The sequence below is a fragment of the Microtus pennsylvanicus genome, chromosome 8, assembly GCF_037038515.1.
Source record: "Microtus pennsylvanicus isolate mMicPen1 chromosome 8, mMicPen1.hap1, whole genome shotgun sequence".
In the NCBI taxonomy this organism is placed as follows: domain Eukaryota; kingdom Metazoa; phylum Chordata; class Mammalia; order Rodentia; family Cricetidae; genus Microtus; species Microtus pennsylvanicus.
In genome coordinates, this window is record NC_134586.1 from 96,943,677 (window position 1) to 96,962,504 (window position 18,828).

Here is an 18,828-nt window from a genome sequence, read left to right on the forward strand (position 1 = left end):
GCTGTTGAGTGTCAGGACCATGGAGTATTTTTCTTGTCAAGAATTGTACAGAAATAAAATGTAGTATTTTTTTTTTAAGGGCCAAGGTGATGGCTTGGCAGGTAAAAGCTCTTGATGCCAGCCTGACGACGTGAGCTCCACCCCCAAAGGGGCCAGTGGAAGGGAAGAGCCGACTGCTGCAGGTTGTCCTGATGCCTACATGCATGGATGGCATGGCATAATGCACCCACCACAGCAATACACTTCCCCTAGATGTGTATGTATATAATCTATCTATCTGTCTCTATCTATCTAATCTATTATCTATCTTTACCTATATCATCTATTATCTATATCATCTATCTGCACGCACGAGGAAGGCATCCCTGCATGATTCTGAGCATTGAAGAGCAAAATTCACGATTTATTTTAAAAGTACTGTTACATTTTGTGTGCACACATGCATGTGTATCTGTAGTACATAGGTGTGCATGCCATGGCGCAGGTGCGGAAGTCAGAGGACAATCTGCAGGAGGTGCTTCTTTCTTTCCATCATGTGAATTCCAGGGAGCAAACAGGTGCCCTTGCTCGGTGACAGGTGCTTTTGTCCACTGAGCCCTCCTGCAAACCCACAAACCACCTATTAGACTCTGAAGGTGAGTTGCTTCCTCTAGGAAGAAGGCTCCATAATTAGAACTTTTTTGGGGGTGCTGGCCTGAATCTTGGGGAAAACTTGGCCTTGAGAGGCAGGAAAGAACTGTTTCCTAGTGTAAAGAAATCCTTCTTTTGTGGGTGGTGGTGGCTCAAGTCTTTAATCCTAGCACTCAAGAGGCAGAGGCAGGCAGATCTTTGAGTTCGAAGCCAGCCTAGTCTACAGATCGAGTAGGACAGCCTAGGGTTACACAGAGAAATTCTTTCCAGTGTTGGCAAGGAAGCATTGCCCTCTCTGGGGCATGGCGCCTTGGGAAGGACAGAGAAGTCCTTGGATTCCCAGAGGTACTTGACCCGAGGTCTGCACCCCAAAGTTGTTGGTAGCCTCAGGATGGGGCCCCACAGCTGCACACCCAGAAATGGAAGCAGAGTGTGTGGTTGCCTGTGGGTGACTGCCCTAGGCCAGTTCCAACTCTCAACAGTGACACCGTGTGGTCATGAGAAGCAGTAGCAACCTGGACCAGGGCTCTGCCCCTGGAAGAAGTAGGAAGTCCAGCTGGGGGCTAAGGAACAAAGCCCCCCAGGAGTTAGGCTACCTCTTGGGGAGGGAGACTGCTAACGGAGGAAGGAGGGAAGGTATCGCCAGGACAGCCTCTGTTGATTCCCTTAAGTTAGCAAGAGAAATTCTTGTGTAGGACTTCTACAACTGGCAGAAGGCACAGTCCATGCCAAGCTTTGTGCTGCCAGACCCTGGATGAATCGAACAGTGGTGAGGTCGACCACGTGTCTGGGAGGCACAGGAGGGGTAAGTCACTGAGCTGCTCACTAGGAAGGGTGGCTTCCTGGATCAATCTGTCTACAAGAGCCCAGGAACAACAGGGGAGACTAAACCCTACGCATGGTCTCTGGGACTCAGCTCTTGCTTTGTCTCAGGGGCACTGGCACCCATCTCTCTTGCCTCTGTGGGGCCTGAATGGCAAATGCCTGACATTGCAAAGTGTAGCCAGATGCCAAGAGGCAGGGAGGGCGGACACACGGAATCTCCATCGTGGGCCCTGCTGTGGATGGGTGCTTGTTGGTAACTGTGGGAATGGAAGCTTGTCTCCATTACTCTGCCTTAGGTAAAAGTGGAAGTCCAATTGCTAATGTTATTATGTTAACTGCCACAACTTGCACGCAAGAATTCTTACAAGTTGACCTCTTTGCCACTGTACTGCTTCCTCTGAAACAGATTAGAGCCCCCCAAATAAGAGTTCAAGTTAGGTCAATACATGACGAATCTCCTAGACTCATATGAAGACTGTGTGTATTAAGTCGCTGTACACAATTACACAACACAGCACACAAGCCATGTCTGCAAACCAAGGAAGTTTTATAGGATTCAAAGCAAAAGGTTACATCACACATACCCATTTCAATAAGTCTATTACATAAACATAAGGATTTGAAACATTTAAATTTTATTACTAAAACTAGCAAAAGGCTCAACAAGGTAAAAAAAAAATCAAATCAAGCAGAACTGCTCAAGCAATAAAGTGCACTGGGGGTACCTCAACATGAGGGGGTCAGGGAGGGCTCTCAAGGGAGCAGGGCCCTCCTGGGGCTCTGGGGCTCAGGAGTCCTTTTCAGACAGGAAATGTTTTCCAACTCAGTCTTTCAGTAGACAGACGGTGGGGGTTCTTCTGCAGAAGGGATTTCTACATCTAATCAGGAAATGGAACCCTATAGTGTTTCAACACATCGGTTATTTCAGAGACAACACTGGTCAGAGGACCTAAGTTCTGTGTGACGATCAACCGAACGCTCCGAGACCTTCCGTGACTCACAGAAACACGGGGACAGGACACACCACTCTGCGTGTCATGGTGAAGACAATCGCACTGGATGCCATTTGCCGTTTGTGCAATCGCCAGTGTGGAGGACAGGACTGGGGTATTGGGACACTTGGGAGCTATGTACAGTTCGTTCTCCCGTGGCTACATCATGTGGAAAGACAACAGTGACAATTAACTGGAGAACTGTCCAGACATTGCCTAAACACACATACCCACAAAACTCGGAGGCTACCAAAGGCAGCCTAACAGGGATCAAGTAACAACATACAATGTATGACCACGAGAAGGTTCTATAAGGCTCAAAAGACCTGAACATAAAACCTTATTTTATCTATTTAATATTTCAACCTTGCCATCATTTAAATAAAGTTCAACGCCAATATTAAAAGGCAAATACAAAATCTCATACAATACCACACAAAAATATCCTCAGGCTGCCCAAACAGTGCAATATATTGTTCTCGCTTACTGTATTGCCTGAACTTCCCAAGCTCTAACTAAAGCCAGTTTTTGTGGCCATTTGGACACACAGAGGCCACTCTATGCAGGGCACATGCTCACAAGGTACAGAGCAGCACCGGTGATCTGCTTTCGGGTTAGCTACAAAATCCCCATTCCATGTCTTCTCAGTTGAGCAAAACCATTTCCTTCCCACACAGTGAATGGAAGGGCAGCTGAGTGGCATCTCCCGCCACTTAGCAAAGCAAGCACTTCTTGGTATTCTGTCCATAGTTAGAAGGCATCTGAACCCCAGGGCTTATGGGCACGCATGCTTGCTTTGCGTTAGCTGCACTTAGGTGGACAGTTTATCCAACTTGATTCTCTCTGTGTGGTCACTGAACGCAGTACAAAACAACACCAGAAGCCAACGGACAATCTACAGAGCTTTGGTGGCCGCATTCCTGGTTTTTGGTGCCTAAATACAGACAGGCCATGGGATCATTTGCTCTTGGCAGACAAATGGTCTAAAAGTCAACACTGTGCACTCGTCCCTCCTTAGGTGGCCGACTCGGCACACCCTTCACAGGAACATCGGACACATGTGACTAGTTTACCCAACTAGCACTTCGGTTCTGTGGGCTATAGGACTGACTGCTAGAATTTACTGATACAAAGAAGCTGACTACAAAGCTTATTTTTCCCCTTTAAGAGCTCTTTATTTTTTTATTTATTATGTATAAAAGAGCTCTTTATTAAACCAGTTCTGATCTAAAACATGTGCTATAAAAAGGCTGGTAACAAACTTGTGATTTTGATTTTTTTTTTCTGACTAACTACCAAGAGTACTTAAGCAGGGTCATTACAAAACTTTGATATAAAACATGGAAAAAAGAAGGCAGTAAAACTGTCTACCCAGAAATTGGTGATTCAAGCACAGTATAAATATTTTTATAAAAAAGTATAAAAATTAGTACCCTGTCTCATTTCTACAAAACACAGAATAGAAAGATTTTTTAAAAAAAAAAAAAACCCAGACTCTGTAAACTTTATTGCCGAAATAGTTGCTTGAATGCTGGTGATTTAGATCAAATTTTCTTCCATTTCCTCACAAAAGAAAGAGAGAGGGAGAGACAGACAGAGCAACAGAGACAGAGCAAGACGGAGTTAGCGTGAACACTACAGAGACTGGAAAGTAAAGTTAATGTACTTCCATCAGAACCAGCTCCCCTTCAGCAGCCCAGAGACCGTACTTTTGTTTGTTTTGTTTCTGTTTTGTGGGAGGGACACACAGGTCCCTTCCCCCTTCCTGAAGAGGCATTTGAAGAAGCCCACAGGTGATGGGCAGCACGGACCCTCTCAGCCTGAGGCGGGCAAGGGCTCGAGGATGCTCCGGGGGCTCTCTGACAAGGCGATTCTGTTCAGCTTGCCCACCTCTGCCTGCCAGCCTGGGATCTTCTTGGTCGTCATGTGGCGCCGGGCGTGCTTTGTCAGGTGGTCGCTCCGCATGAAACGCCGCTCACACACAGGACACACAAACTTCTTCTCCCCTGTGTGGGTTCTGCGGTGGCGAGACAGTTCGTCTGACCTTGCAAACTTCTTGTCACAGCCGTCCCAGCTGCAGGTAAAGGGCTTCTCCCCTGGCGGAAAACAAATTAAAGTAAGAGCGCTCACTCAGCATCTTACGGAGGGCTGCCCACAGGTCTGTCACCAAACCTCAGAAGAGGGACACCTGCTGCTCTAGTCTGGGCGGCTTAGAAGTCAGCAAACCCTCCACCAAACACTTCTGACGTCGCGGTGTGTGTGCCAAAGCCCACAGGCACCGCACTAGGCTAACTGTTCAAAACTTTTACCCATGCACTTTTGTGCAGCTTCGTGTTTTGCTTTTCTGATGAAGACTCATTATGCAGCCCAGGCAGGTCTGAAACTTGGAATCCACTTCAGTCCTGGAGTTAGAGGCATGTGCCTCCACCCCTGGTTTTAAAGATGCATTTTAAGATAAAAACAAATCTCTTATACTTGGGGAAGACTTTTATGAGACAGGGTCTCACTATGTAACCCTGGCTGGCCTGAAACTCAGTATATAGATTAGACCTCAAACTCAGAGATCCTCCTGCCTGAGTGCTGGGATTAAAGGCGTGTGCCACCATCCCTATTTTTTTCTTTGGTAGAGTTGTGCTAAGTAGCCCAGGCAGGCAGGGAACTTTTTTTTTTGGGGGGGGGGAGATACGCATTTTGAGACAGGGTCTCATGAAAGCAAGGACAGCCTCCTATGCCCTGTTTAGCAAAGGAAGACACTGAACTGAGTCTCCTAACCCCACCTCTTACGTGCTGGGATCAAACCTGGAGCCGCATGCATGCCGGGCAACTGACTCCCATCCACAGATGTGGGAGGAAAATTCTTCAAAAAAAAAAAAAAAAATCCTTTCTCTCTCGGGATAATCTGTACACCTCCCAGAAAGTCCTTCCAAGAAGCTTTAAGCCTTCTTAGAATCATTATTTCGAGTCCATATTTCTTATCACACTGACAAGAAGGTTATATTAGTTATTTTCCATGTTGTTACAAGTGTTTACTTTCCATATTGCCGACAAAAGTAAATTGAGGGAGTTTATTCTGGCCCTGTTGGAGGGTACAGGTCCATCATGGTGGAGGAGATTGTGGCGGCTGGTGATAATGGGTCCACAGTCCAGAAGCGAGAGTGAACGCTCCTGCTCGGCTTGCTGGCCTCTTATTTATCCAGTCCAGCCCCAGGTAATGTGGCTCCTCCCAGCTCTAACTAATGTAGATAGCCCCTCACAGGCACACCCAGGCTTGTCCACTAGGTGACTCCAGATCCTGTCAAGTTGTCAGTAGTAACCACACAGAAGGCAGATATATATATATAGGTTTGTGTTCTAACAGATGGTTATCAATGCTTCTGAGAAGTTGCCCCGGTGTTGTCTTATTATCTTCCTGAGCTGGAGAGATAAGGGGGCCTTCAGGCAGGTAGATACTGGAGCCCCCCCCCCCCCTTCTCTTTTTTCCAACGAACTCCTGTTCCAGCCAGCACAGGGCCAGGCCCTTCTCTGTATCCTGAAGCCTCCCTACCTGGCGGTGGCAATCACAGACTACAAACATGCACGGGGGTTGATTTGCTCGACAGCTATGAGCTGCTATGCGATCTGTCTCTCTGAGGATTTCCTATAGCAGGTAGCAAATAAATCAGTTCTGAAGGGACACTCACTCCAACAGTCCTCAGAGTTACAGAAAACGCAGCAGGGAGGCTTCCTATTCCGTGCTTTCAGAATCTTCATGGTAAGCCCGGGGTGGCTAACATGGTTTCACTATGACCCCAAACTCCACACCTTGGAAATATAATCCCAAGGTCATACACTACTGATACTTAACAGGTAGGCTCTTTGGTCACTGATGGGGTCCTGAGCCCTGGAGTTATAGATTAACAGAGTCCCAGGGGCGGCTGTTATACAAGCAAGCTCTCTGGCATACGAACCCTGTTGTACCTGATGATGCCCTCTTGTACACTGGGAATGTTGCAGGCTGGCCCTCAGAGATGCCGAGAACACATACTTTTAGACTGGCAACTCCAGAGCCCTGAACTTGGTAGACTTCTTTCTTGGATTCCTTCAAAGCATCCGACAGCAGACATGGACAGCGGCACTTCCCACTCTTGCTTCCCTAAGGTCAGCAGCATACCCAGTGCCCAGGAGCTGCTCAGAGGCTGCCAGCCCCTCAGTACACAATTTAGAAAATTCCTTGTTTTCAGCCAAAATGGAGTACCCGTTCACCTCACCTCCTTCACAGTGAAATATTGTTCAGGTTGGTGGACGAACTTGAAACATAGTCTTTATCTGAAATAAACCCACCCGGAGTTCCAGACCTTATGAGAACTCCAATGGAGGAACTGCACTGGCAAGGCAACTCCATGAGCAGTCCAGGCAGAGCGGTGGGACTCAGAGCCCTCAGCTCATTCAAACTGCTCTTACTTCTCTGAAGAGCACAGAAAAACTAGCTTTCTCTCAAGTTTTACGGCTCTGTCAGTATTTTTATTTGGGAAAACTGATGCAAAGTTCATCTAGATAGACAAAGTTAAAAAAAGGGGGGGAAGGGCTCACCATGCCCAAGAGCCTACTGAACAGAATAGGGGTTCACAATGCCAAAGAGCCCACCAAACAGAACAGGTCACCCCTTCATCTGACATAGCCACCAGAATGACCTTGCTAAAGTGGCAACCATCATCTGTTTACTAGTGTGGCACCGGGAATTTATATGCACTTGGATAGTCATCTAGTCGCGCAGAGACAAGGAGACAGGCTCACAGTTTAGAGAGCACGCAGCTCTTGCAGCACACCCACAGTAGAACCCAGTACTCAGAGCAGGCAACTTACACCCACCTATAACTCCAGCTCCTGCGGAGCCAAACCCGCTGGCCACTGCACTCAGACACACACAGAAACACCATTTTAGAAATAGCAAAAGTAAGCAGGGTGTGGTGGCACACACCTGCAATCCAAGCACTCATGAGGAGGAGGCAGGTGGCTTTCTGAATTCCGAGCTAGCCTGGATTACAGAGCGAGTTCCAGGATGGCCAGGGTTACACACAATACCCATGGGGTCAAAGAGGAAGAACGTGAACAAACACTCACCAGCTGATTTGGGGTGGGCCCTGAAAGGGTCTCAATAGGCAGGGGTTGGGGGCGGGCTGAGGTGGACCCGTGGATGAGAACAAAAGAGGCTGTGTTTGCTCTGCCAAAGAGACAAGTACCTCACAGGACAGGTGTAGGGCCCACGTCCTAAAGCCACCCACGCTCCAGAGTATGGAGGAATAGCTCTTTCTGGACCGTCTGAACGCCAGAGTGCACTGTTCAGCAGTGGAGTCCGCCATGACCAGCACGGACTGCGCTAATTAGAAGCCGGCTATGGCAACATCATTTTAAAATAAAAACAGAGCAGTAACTCCTCCAGCCCCAGGCCTTCCTGTAGAAGACTCTACAACTCAGACATTCTCACGGGGACTGAGGGACGATGCTCCAGGGTCATGAGTTTAGAGAGAGATGCACACTTTCCCGTAGACCCACACATCTGTACATGTGTTTACGTGTAAATCCATGATTCTCTAAAGTCAAGTGTAACAAGCAGACCACGTAACCATGGAGCCAATGAAAATGACAAACAACACATCAATTCGCAGAGGGCCCGAGATACGCTGCTCTCTCTAATCTACCGAAGTGGCTTGTGGAGTGGCACTCAGCCCCTGCTGGACAGCGCAGCAGCCACCAGCTCCCGAAGCTGAGTGTAAAGCTTCAGCCAGAATGTTCCATTGAGTTCCTCAGTGAAACCAGTCTGTTTCAAGTGCACGTGGCTAGCCGCTATTCTAGAGGCTAGAGGATGTTTCCATGACTGAAGACAGAATTTAAAAAATAAAGAAACCCAACAGGCTATTATAACTTCTTACGTGCCTTTTTTTAAATTGTAGGGGTTTTATTTATTTAGGTCCATTGGTGTTTGCCATAGGTGTCAGGACCCCTGGAACTGGAGTTACAGACAGTTGCGAGCTGTCATGTGGGTGCTGGGAATTGAACCCAGGTCCTCTGGAAGAACAGTCAGTGTTCTCTCCAGCCCCTTGTGTGAATTCTTAAACTAAAAACTATATATTCTCAAAAGCAAAAAAACCCAAACCCAAACAAAACAAGAGCAAACAACAACCAAACCCCCCTATACTCTTAAATCATTCTACAATAAGAACTTTGACAGCGTGGAAAGACTTCCAAGTCACAGTGATGCCTATACTGAATGTGAACAAAATGCCTATTGCAGTGAGGTAAAGAGTACCCTAAAACCATCACAAGCCCCATCCTCTCCCCCAGCAGCCACCTGCTCATGACCCTGACTGCTCCTCCTGCCTCTTCCCAGAGGCACAGGGGGCTTTTCTCCCCCCGAAGTTCTGGTATTTCCAGCACACCAGGGAGCCTGCCACTTACCCGTGTGGGTGCGAAGATGAGCCTTGAGGTGGGAACTTTTGAAGTAGGTCTTCCGGCAACCTGGGAAGTTACAGACATAGTTCCTCCTTCGGGAAAAGTCTACCTGAGGGGCACAGTTCTGGCTGGAGGCAATGAACATTGGCGCAGGGGCAAGGGGCAACAGCTTGGTATTTCCGATGGCCATGACACTGGATGGGCAGGTAGCAGGCTGGGGGAAGGTGCTCTGTGGCAAGACCAACATCACAGTTCCCTGAGGCATAGATGGTCCCATGAACACAGGCTGGGGTACCGCAGCAGCTTGGGGTAGGATGGGCTTCACAATCCCTGCAGACAACTGGGGAGGAGGCTTCAAAAAAGCTGAGAACATGCTGTTTTGTGCAGCCACGGGGATCATTTGGCAAAGGACAGGGGGACTGGAGACAGGGACAGAAATCAGAGGGGTGGTTATCCTTGACAAGTCACTTTCAGAATTCTTTGGTAAGCAGGTCTGAACGGCAGCCGGCCATCCTATCGGCTGGCCTTGGTAGGTGTGGAACGGGACACCAGACTTGTGCAAGCAAGGCTGACAGGAAACCGAGTTAGTAACAAGTAAACTGTCTGCTGAGCGTGCGTCCTGCAAAGCTTCACGATGGTCCGGCAGCCCTGCTTGTCCTTCTCTGCTGCCGGACAGTTGTTGCTCTTGAGTCGGGGCAGTCGGAAACGCAGGACTCTCCCCAGTGTGCCGGATCACGCTGGTCATCACAGCCCTGCAGGAGGACCCAGAGGTGGGCTCCGGTGGTTCTCTCCTGCTTGGCGCTCTGCTGGCCACAGTTGGGGATGGGGGGAGGGCGGTAACCATGCATCCTTTGGAATTAGTGACTTGGGAAGGAACAGGGGTCCCTGTGGATGGCTCCAGGAGCTCTGGGCTCTGAGGCGGAGTTATACACTTGAAGAGAAACAAAGAAAGAAAAGCATCAAGTCAAAGGTCGCTTTGGTCAAAGGAGCTTCAAGGAAATTATCTGACTGCACTGCTCCCACTGCCTCGGAAAAGATGCGTTTGGAGAGGACTAGGCTGAGCTGGACAGCCCAAGGAGTCTTTGAGGACTCTGCTGTTCCTACCTCTTCCTATGTGGATTGCCCTTTCCCAACCATGAATGTGCCTCTTTGGAAGGAAGGGTGGTGTCTATCCTAGGTCATGTGCAGCTACTGAAAAATGCAATTGAACTAAAAGGACTGTGAAAATTCATACTTTAAAATGAAAGCTTTTCATTGGTGGCAGTGGCACACGCCTTTCATCCCAGCACTGAGGTGGCAGACACAGCCGTATCTCTATGAGTTCGAGGCCAGCTTGGTCTACAAAGCAAGTTCCAGGACAGCCAGGGCTACACAGAGAAACCCCGTTTCAAAAAACAAAAAAAAACAAAATGAAAGCTTTTCATGACTTTTCAGGCTCTTAAACTAAGAAAAGAAACGGTGGTTCGACTGAGCCAAGCCTCTACGTACTGGCCCCCAGCAAGTCATCAGTGGCCTTGGAAACGTCCAAGCCTGAAGACCTGAGGGGCTACTGTGAGCCAGCCCATCTTTCCTCCAGTTCTCGCTGCCACTCATTCCTTTCCAATTCCATCCTTCACGGTCTTCAGTGCAAGTTCCTAGCCCAGGTCAATCACTTCTTACTTTTATTACCATAAACAATCTACAGCCTGATTTTTCCAACCCAAGAAGCAATTCCACAGGTGTGGCAAGTTAAAACCTAAAAATAAGATACTGACTTATCAACTCCAAATCCCAGCAGGTGGCCCCCACGGGAAGGCAGAATGACATGTTTCCACCCAGCTAAGCTGTCTGGTGTCAGAGCACAAGCTTTCTTTAGCTGCTCTCCACATCCTCAACCTAGACGGGGATAACTCACAACCCTACCGTAAGACTCCCTAGACATCTGGTATACCCCACCTTTCTGTAACCATCTTCGGGCTTTGTCCAATGGACACTCGCCATCTGCCAGCAAGTTCTGACTCACCAAGGAATAGAAAACATTTTTAAGAGATGAATTTTCACACTTTGGTATCCATGTGAAGGGGACTTCCTGGCTATATCACAGTCAATCTCCCTGCAAGTTCTTCAACGTGATTTTCTCTAAGCCGTTCTGGGCGGTTCATGAAAATGCCTCTCTCCCCGACCTCCTCTTACCAGAGTTGAAAAAGAATGGAAGTCCTTTGGTAGATCAGGTGCAGCTGTGTCCATCAGCACAGTGGTGGGGACGTCACCAGAATCAGAGACAGGTGTGAGGGGTCTCATCTGGGATCTCTGACCCCAAGAACTCATGCAAACGAGAGCTTCCACAGCCTCGATGTCCGTCTGCTCCAGGATGCTGCATGTGGATCTTTCGCTGTCGTGCCGTTTCCTCTCCAGGATCGACTCGCAGATATCCATGATGTCAACCTAAAGGAGGCACAATACAATGGTGTCTCAGTTCAGGGGAACGAGAGCAGTAACCCTGCCAGGCCCATGGATCCACCCCAGATGGAGTGTGCAGCACTCTAACGAAGCAAGAGGCTGCATGGGAATAAAAAGACCCGAATGGAGCCCTCACAGCAACTTTGCTTTCAAGTTCTGAAGGTTGGGTTTGGTTAAGAAGCAGTTTCCACAAGACAAGACAAAACAACCAAAGCCCTGAGTCTCACAAAGTTTTCTAGACTTGCTCAGTAGTGGAATGCTTGATTAGCATGTGTGACCCTGAGTTCAAAGCCCACCAGTATAAAATAAAAAAGAACAAAACAGGTTACTAACTTCAAGCTCTTCTCAGGGGGATGATTAAGACTGACTCTAGAGGTACATGCCAAAGTGGCTTGTAGGAAGGTGCCCCAGGAAAGACAGACAGACGGAGCAGCTAAAGAGGCTAAGGAGCCAGCTGGTGGGTGAGATCTTCTAGCTCAAAAGCCACCAGGGTAGTGTCCTTAAGGAAGCATCACCCCAAGCTTAACTTCCCAGTGGCTGAACCTGGGTTCCATGCAAGTAGAGGTGACTGCCTGTTTTCTCAGTAGATTCAGAAACGTTAAGTCACCTGTCACTCCCGAAAGCGAGGAGGAGGTGGGGTGAGCAGAAGAGAGTGTGAAAGCTTGACCACAACCTCATCCTGTGCACCACCTGGACAACCAGAGCGGGAGGAAGAGACTGGAACCCATCCCTTCCAAAACAGAACCTTAAACCTTTGACCCATATATTTCCACACAAATTTCCTGAGTCTCCAAACTTTTTATCCGTCTAGAGTCCCCTTCAGTGAGCAGATGAAGAGGCTACCTTTGCAAAGGGGCTGATCCAGGGCCATGGGGGAGGCAGACTTCACCTCCCACCACGATAATTTGTTTCTGAGCCATCAACTGGAATGTCCAGCCCACAGACTAGGAAAAGATGAATACAGGCCCTGGAGTCCATGTACTGCTTGCTGTGTTCTCGACAGAAACCTGCACACCACTCCCAGGGTCCCCAACATTTCTGTCTGACAGGAGTTCCCTACCTTGGCTCCACACTGTGGCTAGGCCCAAGCCCTACACCCCGCCCCTTCTTGCTTTGGCCCTGCCCCTTGCCCAGCTCTACCCCTACAAGGTCACCAAGCTTAGCGGTAAGCTCTCCAGACACTCTTGCCTCGGTCCGGGTCAGTCCAGTAAACCCTCCTCAGCCACCTTTGGTTTGGCTCAACCCACGTCCCCACCCCGACACTCCCACCGTAAGCTCTCACCATTCCCTCCCTTTGGCCCGCCCCATGCACACCCCTACCAGGTGCTCTCGCCACACCTCCTTATGTTGGCATCGCCCCTTGCCCCACCCCACACTTCCACCAGCTGCTCTCACCAAGCCCCCTAGCTTTGGCCCGTCCCCCCGCCCCCCATACTACAACCTGGTGCTTTCACCACGCCCTAAGCCTTGGTCCCACCTAGCTCCCCGCATCCCTCTCCGGGCACTCTCGACACGCCCACCGACCGCTTTCACCACGCCCCCTCGCGCCGCGCCCCTGCTTTGGCTCCGCCCTTGCCCCGCCCTACACGTTCCCGCCAGCCGCACCCACACCCGGCAGCGGTCCTCCTCTGGATTCGGGTGACGTCATGGCTGGAAATAGCCGCGCCGGGCGGGGCCGCAGCGGACAAGAGACAAAGCTGAAGGCTGGCTGCCGCGCTAACACACCCCCTCCCCTCCCTGACCCTGCCGAGTCGCGCCGGGGCCCCGACCACGACCGGAGCACTGCTCCAGCCTCTCGGGCGGCGAGGAGTCGCCATCCCTCCCGCGTCCCCCGCCTCGCTCCGCGCTCAGCCCCGTCACTCACCGCGCGCGCGTCGCCCGAGCCGGTGGAGCCCGGCGAGTGCATGGTGCCCGACGGCCTGCAGGCAACACAAAGCTGGGGATCGGGAGCTCCGCGCGTGGCGGAGGTTGCACGTGCGCGGCGGGCGGGCGGGCGGCGGCGTCCCGAGCGCCTGCAGCCGGCGCGCACCTCCGCCCTCCTTGCCGCGCGCGGCTCTGCCTCCGCGCGGCCCGCGAGGCGCGGGAGGGGCGGGGCGCCGCGGAGGGAGCGGCCCGGGGCGGGGCGCGCGGGCAAACCAAAATACACCGCTCCCCGTAGGAGGCGTGTCCTTCGCTGCCGGCCAATCGGCACCGGACCGGCAAGGCGCGGGCCAATGAGGCCCGCGGGGGGCCGCGTGATCGGAGCCTGGCTGCGGCGTGATCCGGAGGGGCGGGAGGCGGCACGTGTTTTGGTCCGGGCTAGAGGCGGGGCGTGAGGCCTGGAAAGTAGGGGAAAGGTCCCGGCGGCGGCTCGGCGGCAGTCGACTGCAGCCGTGTCCTTTCCAAGCCGACGGGCTGCTCGCCGAGGTCGAGCGCTGACCCCACCCAATGGACGGGTCTAGTAGGCGGGACTCACGGGGACGGTCTCTCTAATATCTTTGAAGCCGTCCCTGGCTCCCTGGACCGCACCTCTACCCAGGAAGAGGTTTGAAAGCTGGCTGGGTTTAGGGACGTTCCTGCCTCTGCTCGTTCCTGCAGGGCGCCAGATCTGAAGCTTCTGGGTCTGGCCTTCCACTGCTCTGATCTGCAGTTTGCTGCAAAAGGAACACCAACCGTGTAGCCAGCCACCCGATGTGTGTCTAATGAGACCTAGGTGTCCTTCCCAGTGTCCATACAAAGGCCTACGTGAGAGCTGACCCAAAGTCGGGGCATCCTTTTTTTCTCCGTGGGTCTCTAGGTGAGGTTATGCATTTACACGACTCACAATCTTGGAGAGCAGGGGTCGTACATGCAGTGTGTGTGTGTCCCAACCTACAGTGTAGCAATAGGACCCCTCCAGTAGAGGCCTCACTGCAGAGCCTGGATCCGGTGGGAGGTATGGAAAAGTCATAGCTGCTCTCAGCGGACTGGAACCGGACACTATGCCGCCTGTCCTCACACAGGTGGGCAGGCAGAGCCCTGTACTTAGACTGGTAAAGCTCAAGGTTCACCCCAGCCCTCTTCCTGGCAGTTTCACACTGGCTTGACAGTGGGATTAAGCAGGCCAAAGAGAAGGAATGTGTTGACAGTTAACAGTAGAAGCTTTTAAAGAGGAATTCACCTTGTTTAACTGCCTGGAAGCTGGACGTACATGGAGTTAGTCTTCCACTAAGATTTGCTGAAATTGTTTTGCCTGCTGCCCCCATTGGCTTTCTGACTCCCCATGTCCACCCCCGCCTACTTTGCCTCCCCATCGTCCTGTCACCCCCTCCCGGGCTCCAGCCCCCATATCCCAGGCATCTTTAAATTTTGCAGTGTCTCCCACAGTGCTTGCGATAATGACACACCCCCCCCCCCCCAGCCGCAGTGACCTGTGCTTCAGCTCTCACTGTCCGCTCCCACTCATGGTTGCTATGTTTCATGTTTTGGGAAATAATCTCCAGAGTCAAATGTTAATAGTATTTGGAGATGGGGCCTTTGGAAGATGATTGGGATTAAGGAAGGTCATGAGGTTTTATACTAAGAGAGACTAAGCTGGCTTGCTCGCTCTATCTGACCATATGACACTCCATGGCGTCTTGATCCAGCAGGAAGAACCCCCCCCCCTCCCGTCAGGCGCTACGCAGAACTCGGGCTCTTGGACTGCAGAACTGGGAGCCGAGCACACTTTCATGTAGGAGGTAGGGAGGTGGGTCAGTTGGTGAAGAGCTTGCAGGGCAGGCTTGAAGACCCGAGGTCGGTTCCCAGAACCCACACGAGAAGCACGGTGTGCCGGTACACACTTTTAATCCCAGACCTGGGGAGGGACAGAGGGGTGGAACGCTGGGTTTCACTGGCCGATCATTCTAGCTCAGTCAGTGAGCACCACGTCCCAATGAGATGCTCTGTCTTAAAAACAGGTGGGTGGCTCCTAAGGAGTGACACTTGAGGCTCACCTCTGGTCTCCATGTGGACACACACCACACACACACACACACACACACAAAGCACAACACACTATATAAACTTCCTGGTCTCAGGTGGTTTGTTTTCACACAAAAATAAACTAAGACATAGGTGAGGGCCTCCCCTGGGTCACCTGTCACATCAACTGCTGTCTCCAGCTTGGCATGTGGTACTTACTTGCTGTATCCTGTGATATTACTGGCACATCTCCCCAGGGCGCCTCTTCCAGCATACCTGCGGACTCAAGCTGACCTCCCGCCCTCATGGCTACCTTAACTCCCATAGCGCTCTGCATGGTCTGCAGCCTTTCTGTTTCTTTGTGTACTGTCTGTCTCTCCTGGGACAGGGAGCTTGGCTGATTTATTGGTGTTAGCACATGGAAACTGTTGATTTAATGAGTCAACATTAAGCCAACCTTGTCAACCCTGCTGGTTTCTGTTCTGGAAGCACCTCACAGGTGCTCTCATCAAACATCCTCAGGAGTGAACTTCTGTTCACCCAACTTTGACGTCCTCATTCGAGCAGGGTGTCCCTGGATATCCTGCCCCTCGACTCTTGCAATGTGGCTCACCTTCAACTCCTTCCTTTCCGGTGTTTCTGTGTTCACCAATGGCATCACCATTTCTTCTAAAATATGGCATCAACTCTTGTCACTCACTCCTCCCCTGGTCCTGGCTACTACACAGACACACCTGAATGACTGTCACCACTTCCCAGCAAGTCTCCCTAGGAAGGCTGACAGTGACATCTGCCTCTCACCACTGGAAGGATTTCCAAAAGTGGACAGTGTACCAGACCCACACTCAAAGCCACAGCTGCAATCCCGACACTCAGACTTACCCAGAAATCCCTGACTCTTCTGGACCCAACACCAGCACGCATGACCCTCCCATATCTCCTCTCTGCTTCTCACATTGCTCCCATCCTCTTGCCTTCCCTCCCTGTGTTTCCATACAGAGCCCTTGGCCCTGGTGTTAGGTCAAATCCCTGTCCTTGCTTACCCAAAGATGCTACTCCTGTCTGGAGGGAGGCAGTTCCTGTCTGCAGTATGGCTCCCTGGGAACTGCTCAGCACAAAGCCATGTGTTTGGCCTCTGGATCTAAATCACTCCTCTGGCAGTGTGACCTTGCCCAAATCCTGCTGTCTGCCTGTTTCATTCTTACAGGATAGAGGGCAATGGCTCTCCTAGAACCTGGAGCTTGTCTCACTCCAGACTGCGTTCCCTGGATGGCAGGGGTATCCTGGGATCATGGCTCTTTGGGCATAACTTCCAGATAACCAAGCAGACTCCTGTTGCTACCAACTCATATTCAAGGGAATATTGATATGTTTGTAAGATGAAGGACCCTTGTCACCCAACACTCAGAGACAGCGTGGTCCAGTAAGGAGGACTGGACATAGCTCTAGATAACAACTTTAGGGAGAACATCGTCCTTTAGGCCACAATGCCCGACTCCTTTGTGTGCTTACAGTCTACCCATGTGTACATGTAGTCCTATAGAGAGGATGATTGCCTGCTGTGAACCTTCTGAGCCTGCCTTATTGACTTCACATTATGTCTTGGAGGTTATTGCATCAGCCCATAAAAATCAACTCTGTTCTTGTTAATGGTTAATTAACACGCCATTATGGATGTGGTATGAATTGTTTAACATTTCCGGTTGAATAACCAGGACATCTAGATTGCTTGCCACTTCCCAGTATATCCTGCATGTCCACTGTTTGCCCACATGCATGGAGAGCTACAGGATCGGTTGCCAGCATGGGAACTGCTGGGTTAGCTGCTTTGGGGGGAGGTCTCTGACTTCCCTCCTCCGTTTCCGCCTCTCTCCTCTGCCTCTGCCTGTGGATTTTACTGAAGCATAGCATAGGAGCAGGAAAGCACACATTATGCATAGATGAGTGAGTTTTTACAGTATGAACTTACGGTGCACCAACACCCAGAGCAGGAAACACTATTCCTAGAACCTGGAAGCCCCCTTAGTTTCCTCAAGTCACTCTTTCCTCCTCCCTGGCCCTCTGAGCAGCACAATCCTTATTATGACCTCTAATAGCATTGATAACTTTTGTGTGTGTGTTTGAAATCTTTAACAAATAGAATTTACAGTGTGTGAACTTTGGGGTCCGGTTTCCTTCAGTCAATATGCTGTTTCATGCAAGTAGGTTTGCACGTGTGTGCAGTGTTTATAGATGCACGTGGGTGTGCATGCATCGGTGCGCATGCATCGGTGTGCACGCATTGGTGTGCATGCAATGGTGTGCACGCATCAGAGGCCCCACATCAGCCTTGAGTGTTGATCTTCAGGAGCTGTCTGCCTTGGCTTTTGAGTGAGACAAGTTCTCTCACTGGGACCTGGGGCTGGACAATTAGACTAGTTTGGCCGGCCAGCGAGCCCCGGGGAACTGTCTTTTCCTTAGTGCTAAGACTACAAGCGTGTGCCAGCTTTTTACACGGGTTCCAAGGATTGTGCGGCAAAATATTTCTGATTGAACTATCTTCCCAGCCCCCATGTTTGTTTTCTTCTAAAAATCATTGCTGTAGAGTAGACATTAGGATTGTTTCTAGTCTGATGCTATTATTAATGAAACTGCTATTAAAATCCTGATACACGTGTATGCATTTTTTCTTTTATTTTGGAGACAGGGTCTTGGTATATAATCCAAGCTGGTCTTGAACTCATGGCAATTCTTCTGCCTTAGCCTCAAACTTAGCCAAGATTCTTCTGAGACAGACTATAGCTGTATTGGGATTACAGGTGTGTGCACTACAAATGACTGTACATGCATTTTGTTCAGAGAGATATTGTCAAGTTACGCTATGTTATGATGGTGTACCCTGCTGATTCCCCACAGTGTGCGTGTGTGTATGGAGGAGATTTGCTGACTGAGAAATCTCCCCAGGGTCTAGCTTCCCATTTCCTTAGTAATTCTAGTAATGCTGTGTCTTCTTGAATTTCTCCTCTCTGTTTGCCTCTCCTCGCCTTCCTTCTCTCTTTTTTCCCCTTTCCACTTTTACGGCCCAAGTTGGCCTCCTGCTTGTGGATCCTCCTGCCTCTGCCTCCAGAGAGCTGGGGTTACAGTTGTGTGCTACCCATACCCAGCTATTTAATGGATTTCTCCCCACACACACTTTTATTCTAACGGGGAAAAATAGAACCCAGAAAGTCCATGGTATTTCTTTGGTTTTTCAAAAAATACTTTTAAAAATATTTTTTATATTTACTTTTATTTTATGTGCATTGGTGTTTTGCCTGCATGTATGCCTGTGTGAGAGTGTCAGATCTTAGAGTTACAGACTGCTATGAGCTGCCATGTGGGTGCTGAGAATTGAACCAGGGTCCTCTGGAAGAGCAACCAGTTCTCTTAACCACTGAGTCATTGCTCCAGTCCCCTTTGGTGTTTTTTCCACCCAACTTTCCCCCTGTTGTTGGAAAATCACCTTGATTTCCTGTGATTGCTGGAGGGAGCAGACATGTGAGCATGCATATAAGCTATAGGAAAGGAGTCTAGGGAGCAAATGGAGCAGCAGGAGACATGGCCAGCCTGTGGT

The 18,828-nt window shown here is 50.3% G+C and overlaps 1 protein-coding gene across 1 annotated transcript; it reads right to left on the bottom strand.

Annotated features, from left to right (window-relative positions):
* Nucleotides 1-3,924: 3,924 nt before the first annotated feature.
* Klf11 (KLF transcription factor 11) lies at nucleotides 3,925-13,355 on the bottom strand. Its single transcript, XM_075984064.1, has 4 exons — nucleotides 13,180-13,355; nucleotides 11,049-11,300; nucleotides 8,883-9,807; nucleotides 3,925-4,543 (listed from the first exon to the last, which is right to left on the bottom strand). Exons 1-4 carry the CDS (start codon nucleotides 13,219-13,221, stop codon nucleotides 4,263-4,265), a joined length of 1,500 nt encoding a protein of 499 aa, XP_075840179.1. The 5' UTR covers nucleotides 13,222-13,355; the 3' UTR covers nucleotides 3,925-4,262.
* Nucleotides 13,356-18,828: the final 5,473 nt, after the last annotated feature.

What these genes read in the sequence shown, in the direction of transcription:
- Klf11 (XM_075984064.1), bottom strand. Translation starts at nt 13,221, where the DNA reads ATGCACTCGCCGGGCTCCACCGGCTCGGGCGACGCGCGCGCG. An exon ending in GCTCGGGCGACGCGCGCGCG is followed by an intron (nt 11,301 to 13,179) that starts GTGAGTGACGGG and finishes TGCCTCCTTTAG; the next exon opens with GTTGACATCATGGATATCTG. An exon ending in TCCATTCTTTTTCAACTCTG is followed by an intron (nt 9,808 to 11,048) that starts GTAAGAGGAGGT and finishes TTTCTCTTCAAG; the next exon opens with TGTATAACTCCGCCTCAGAG.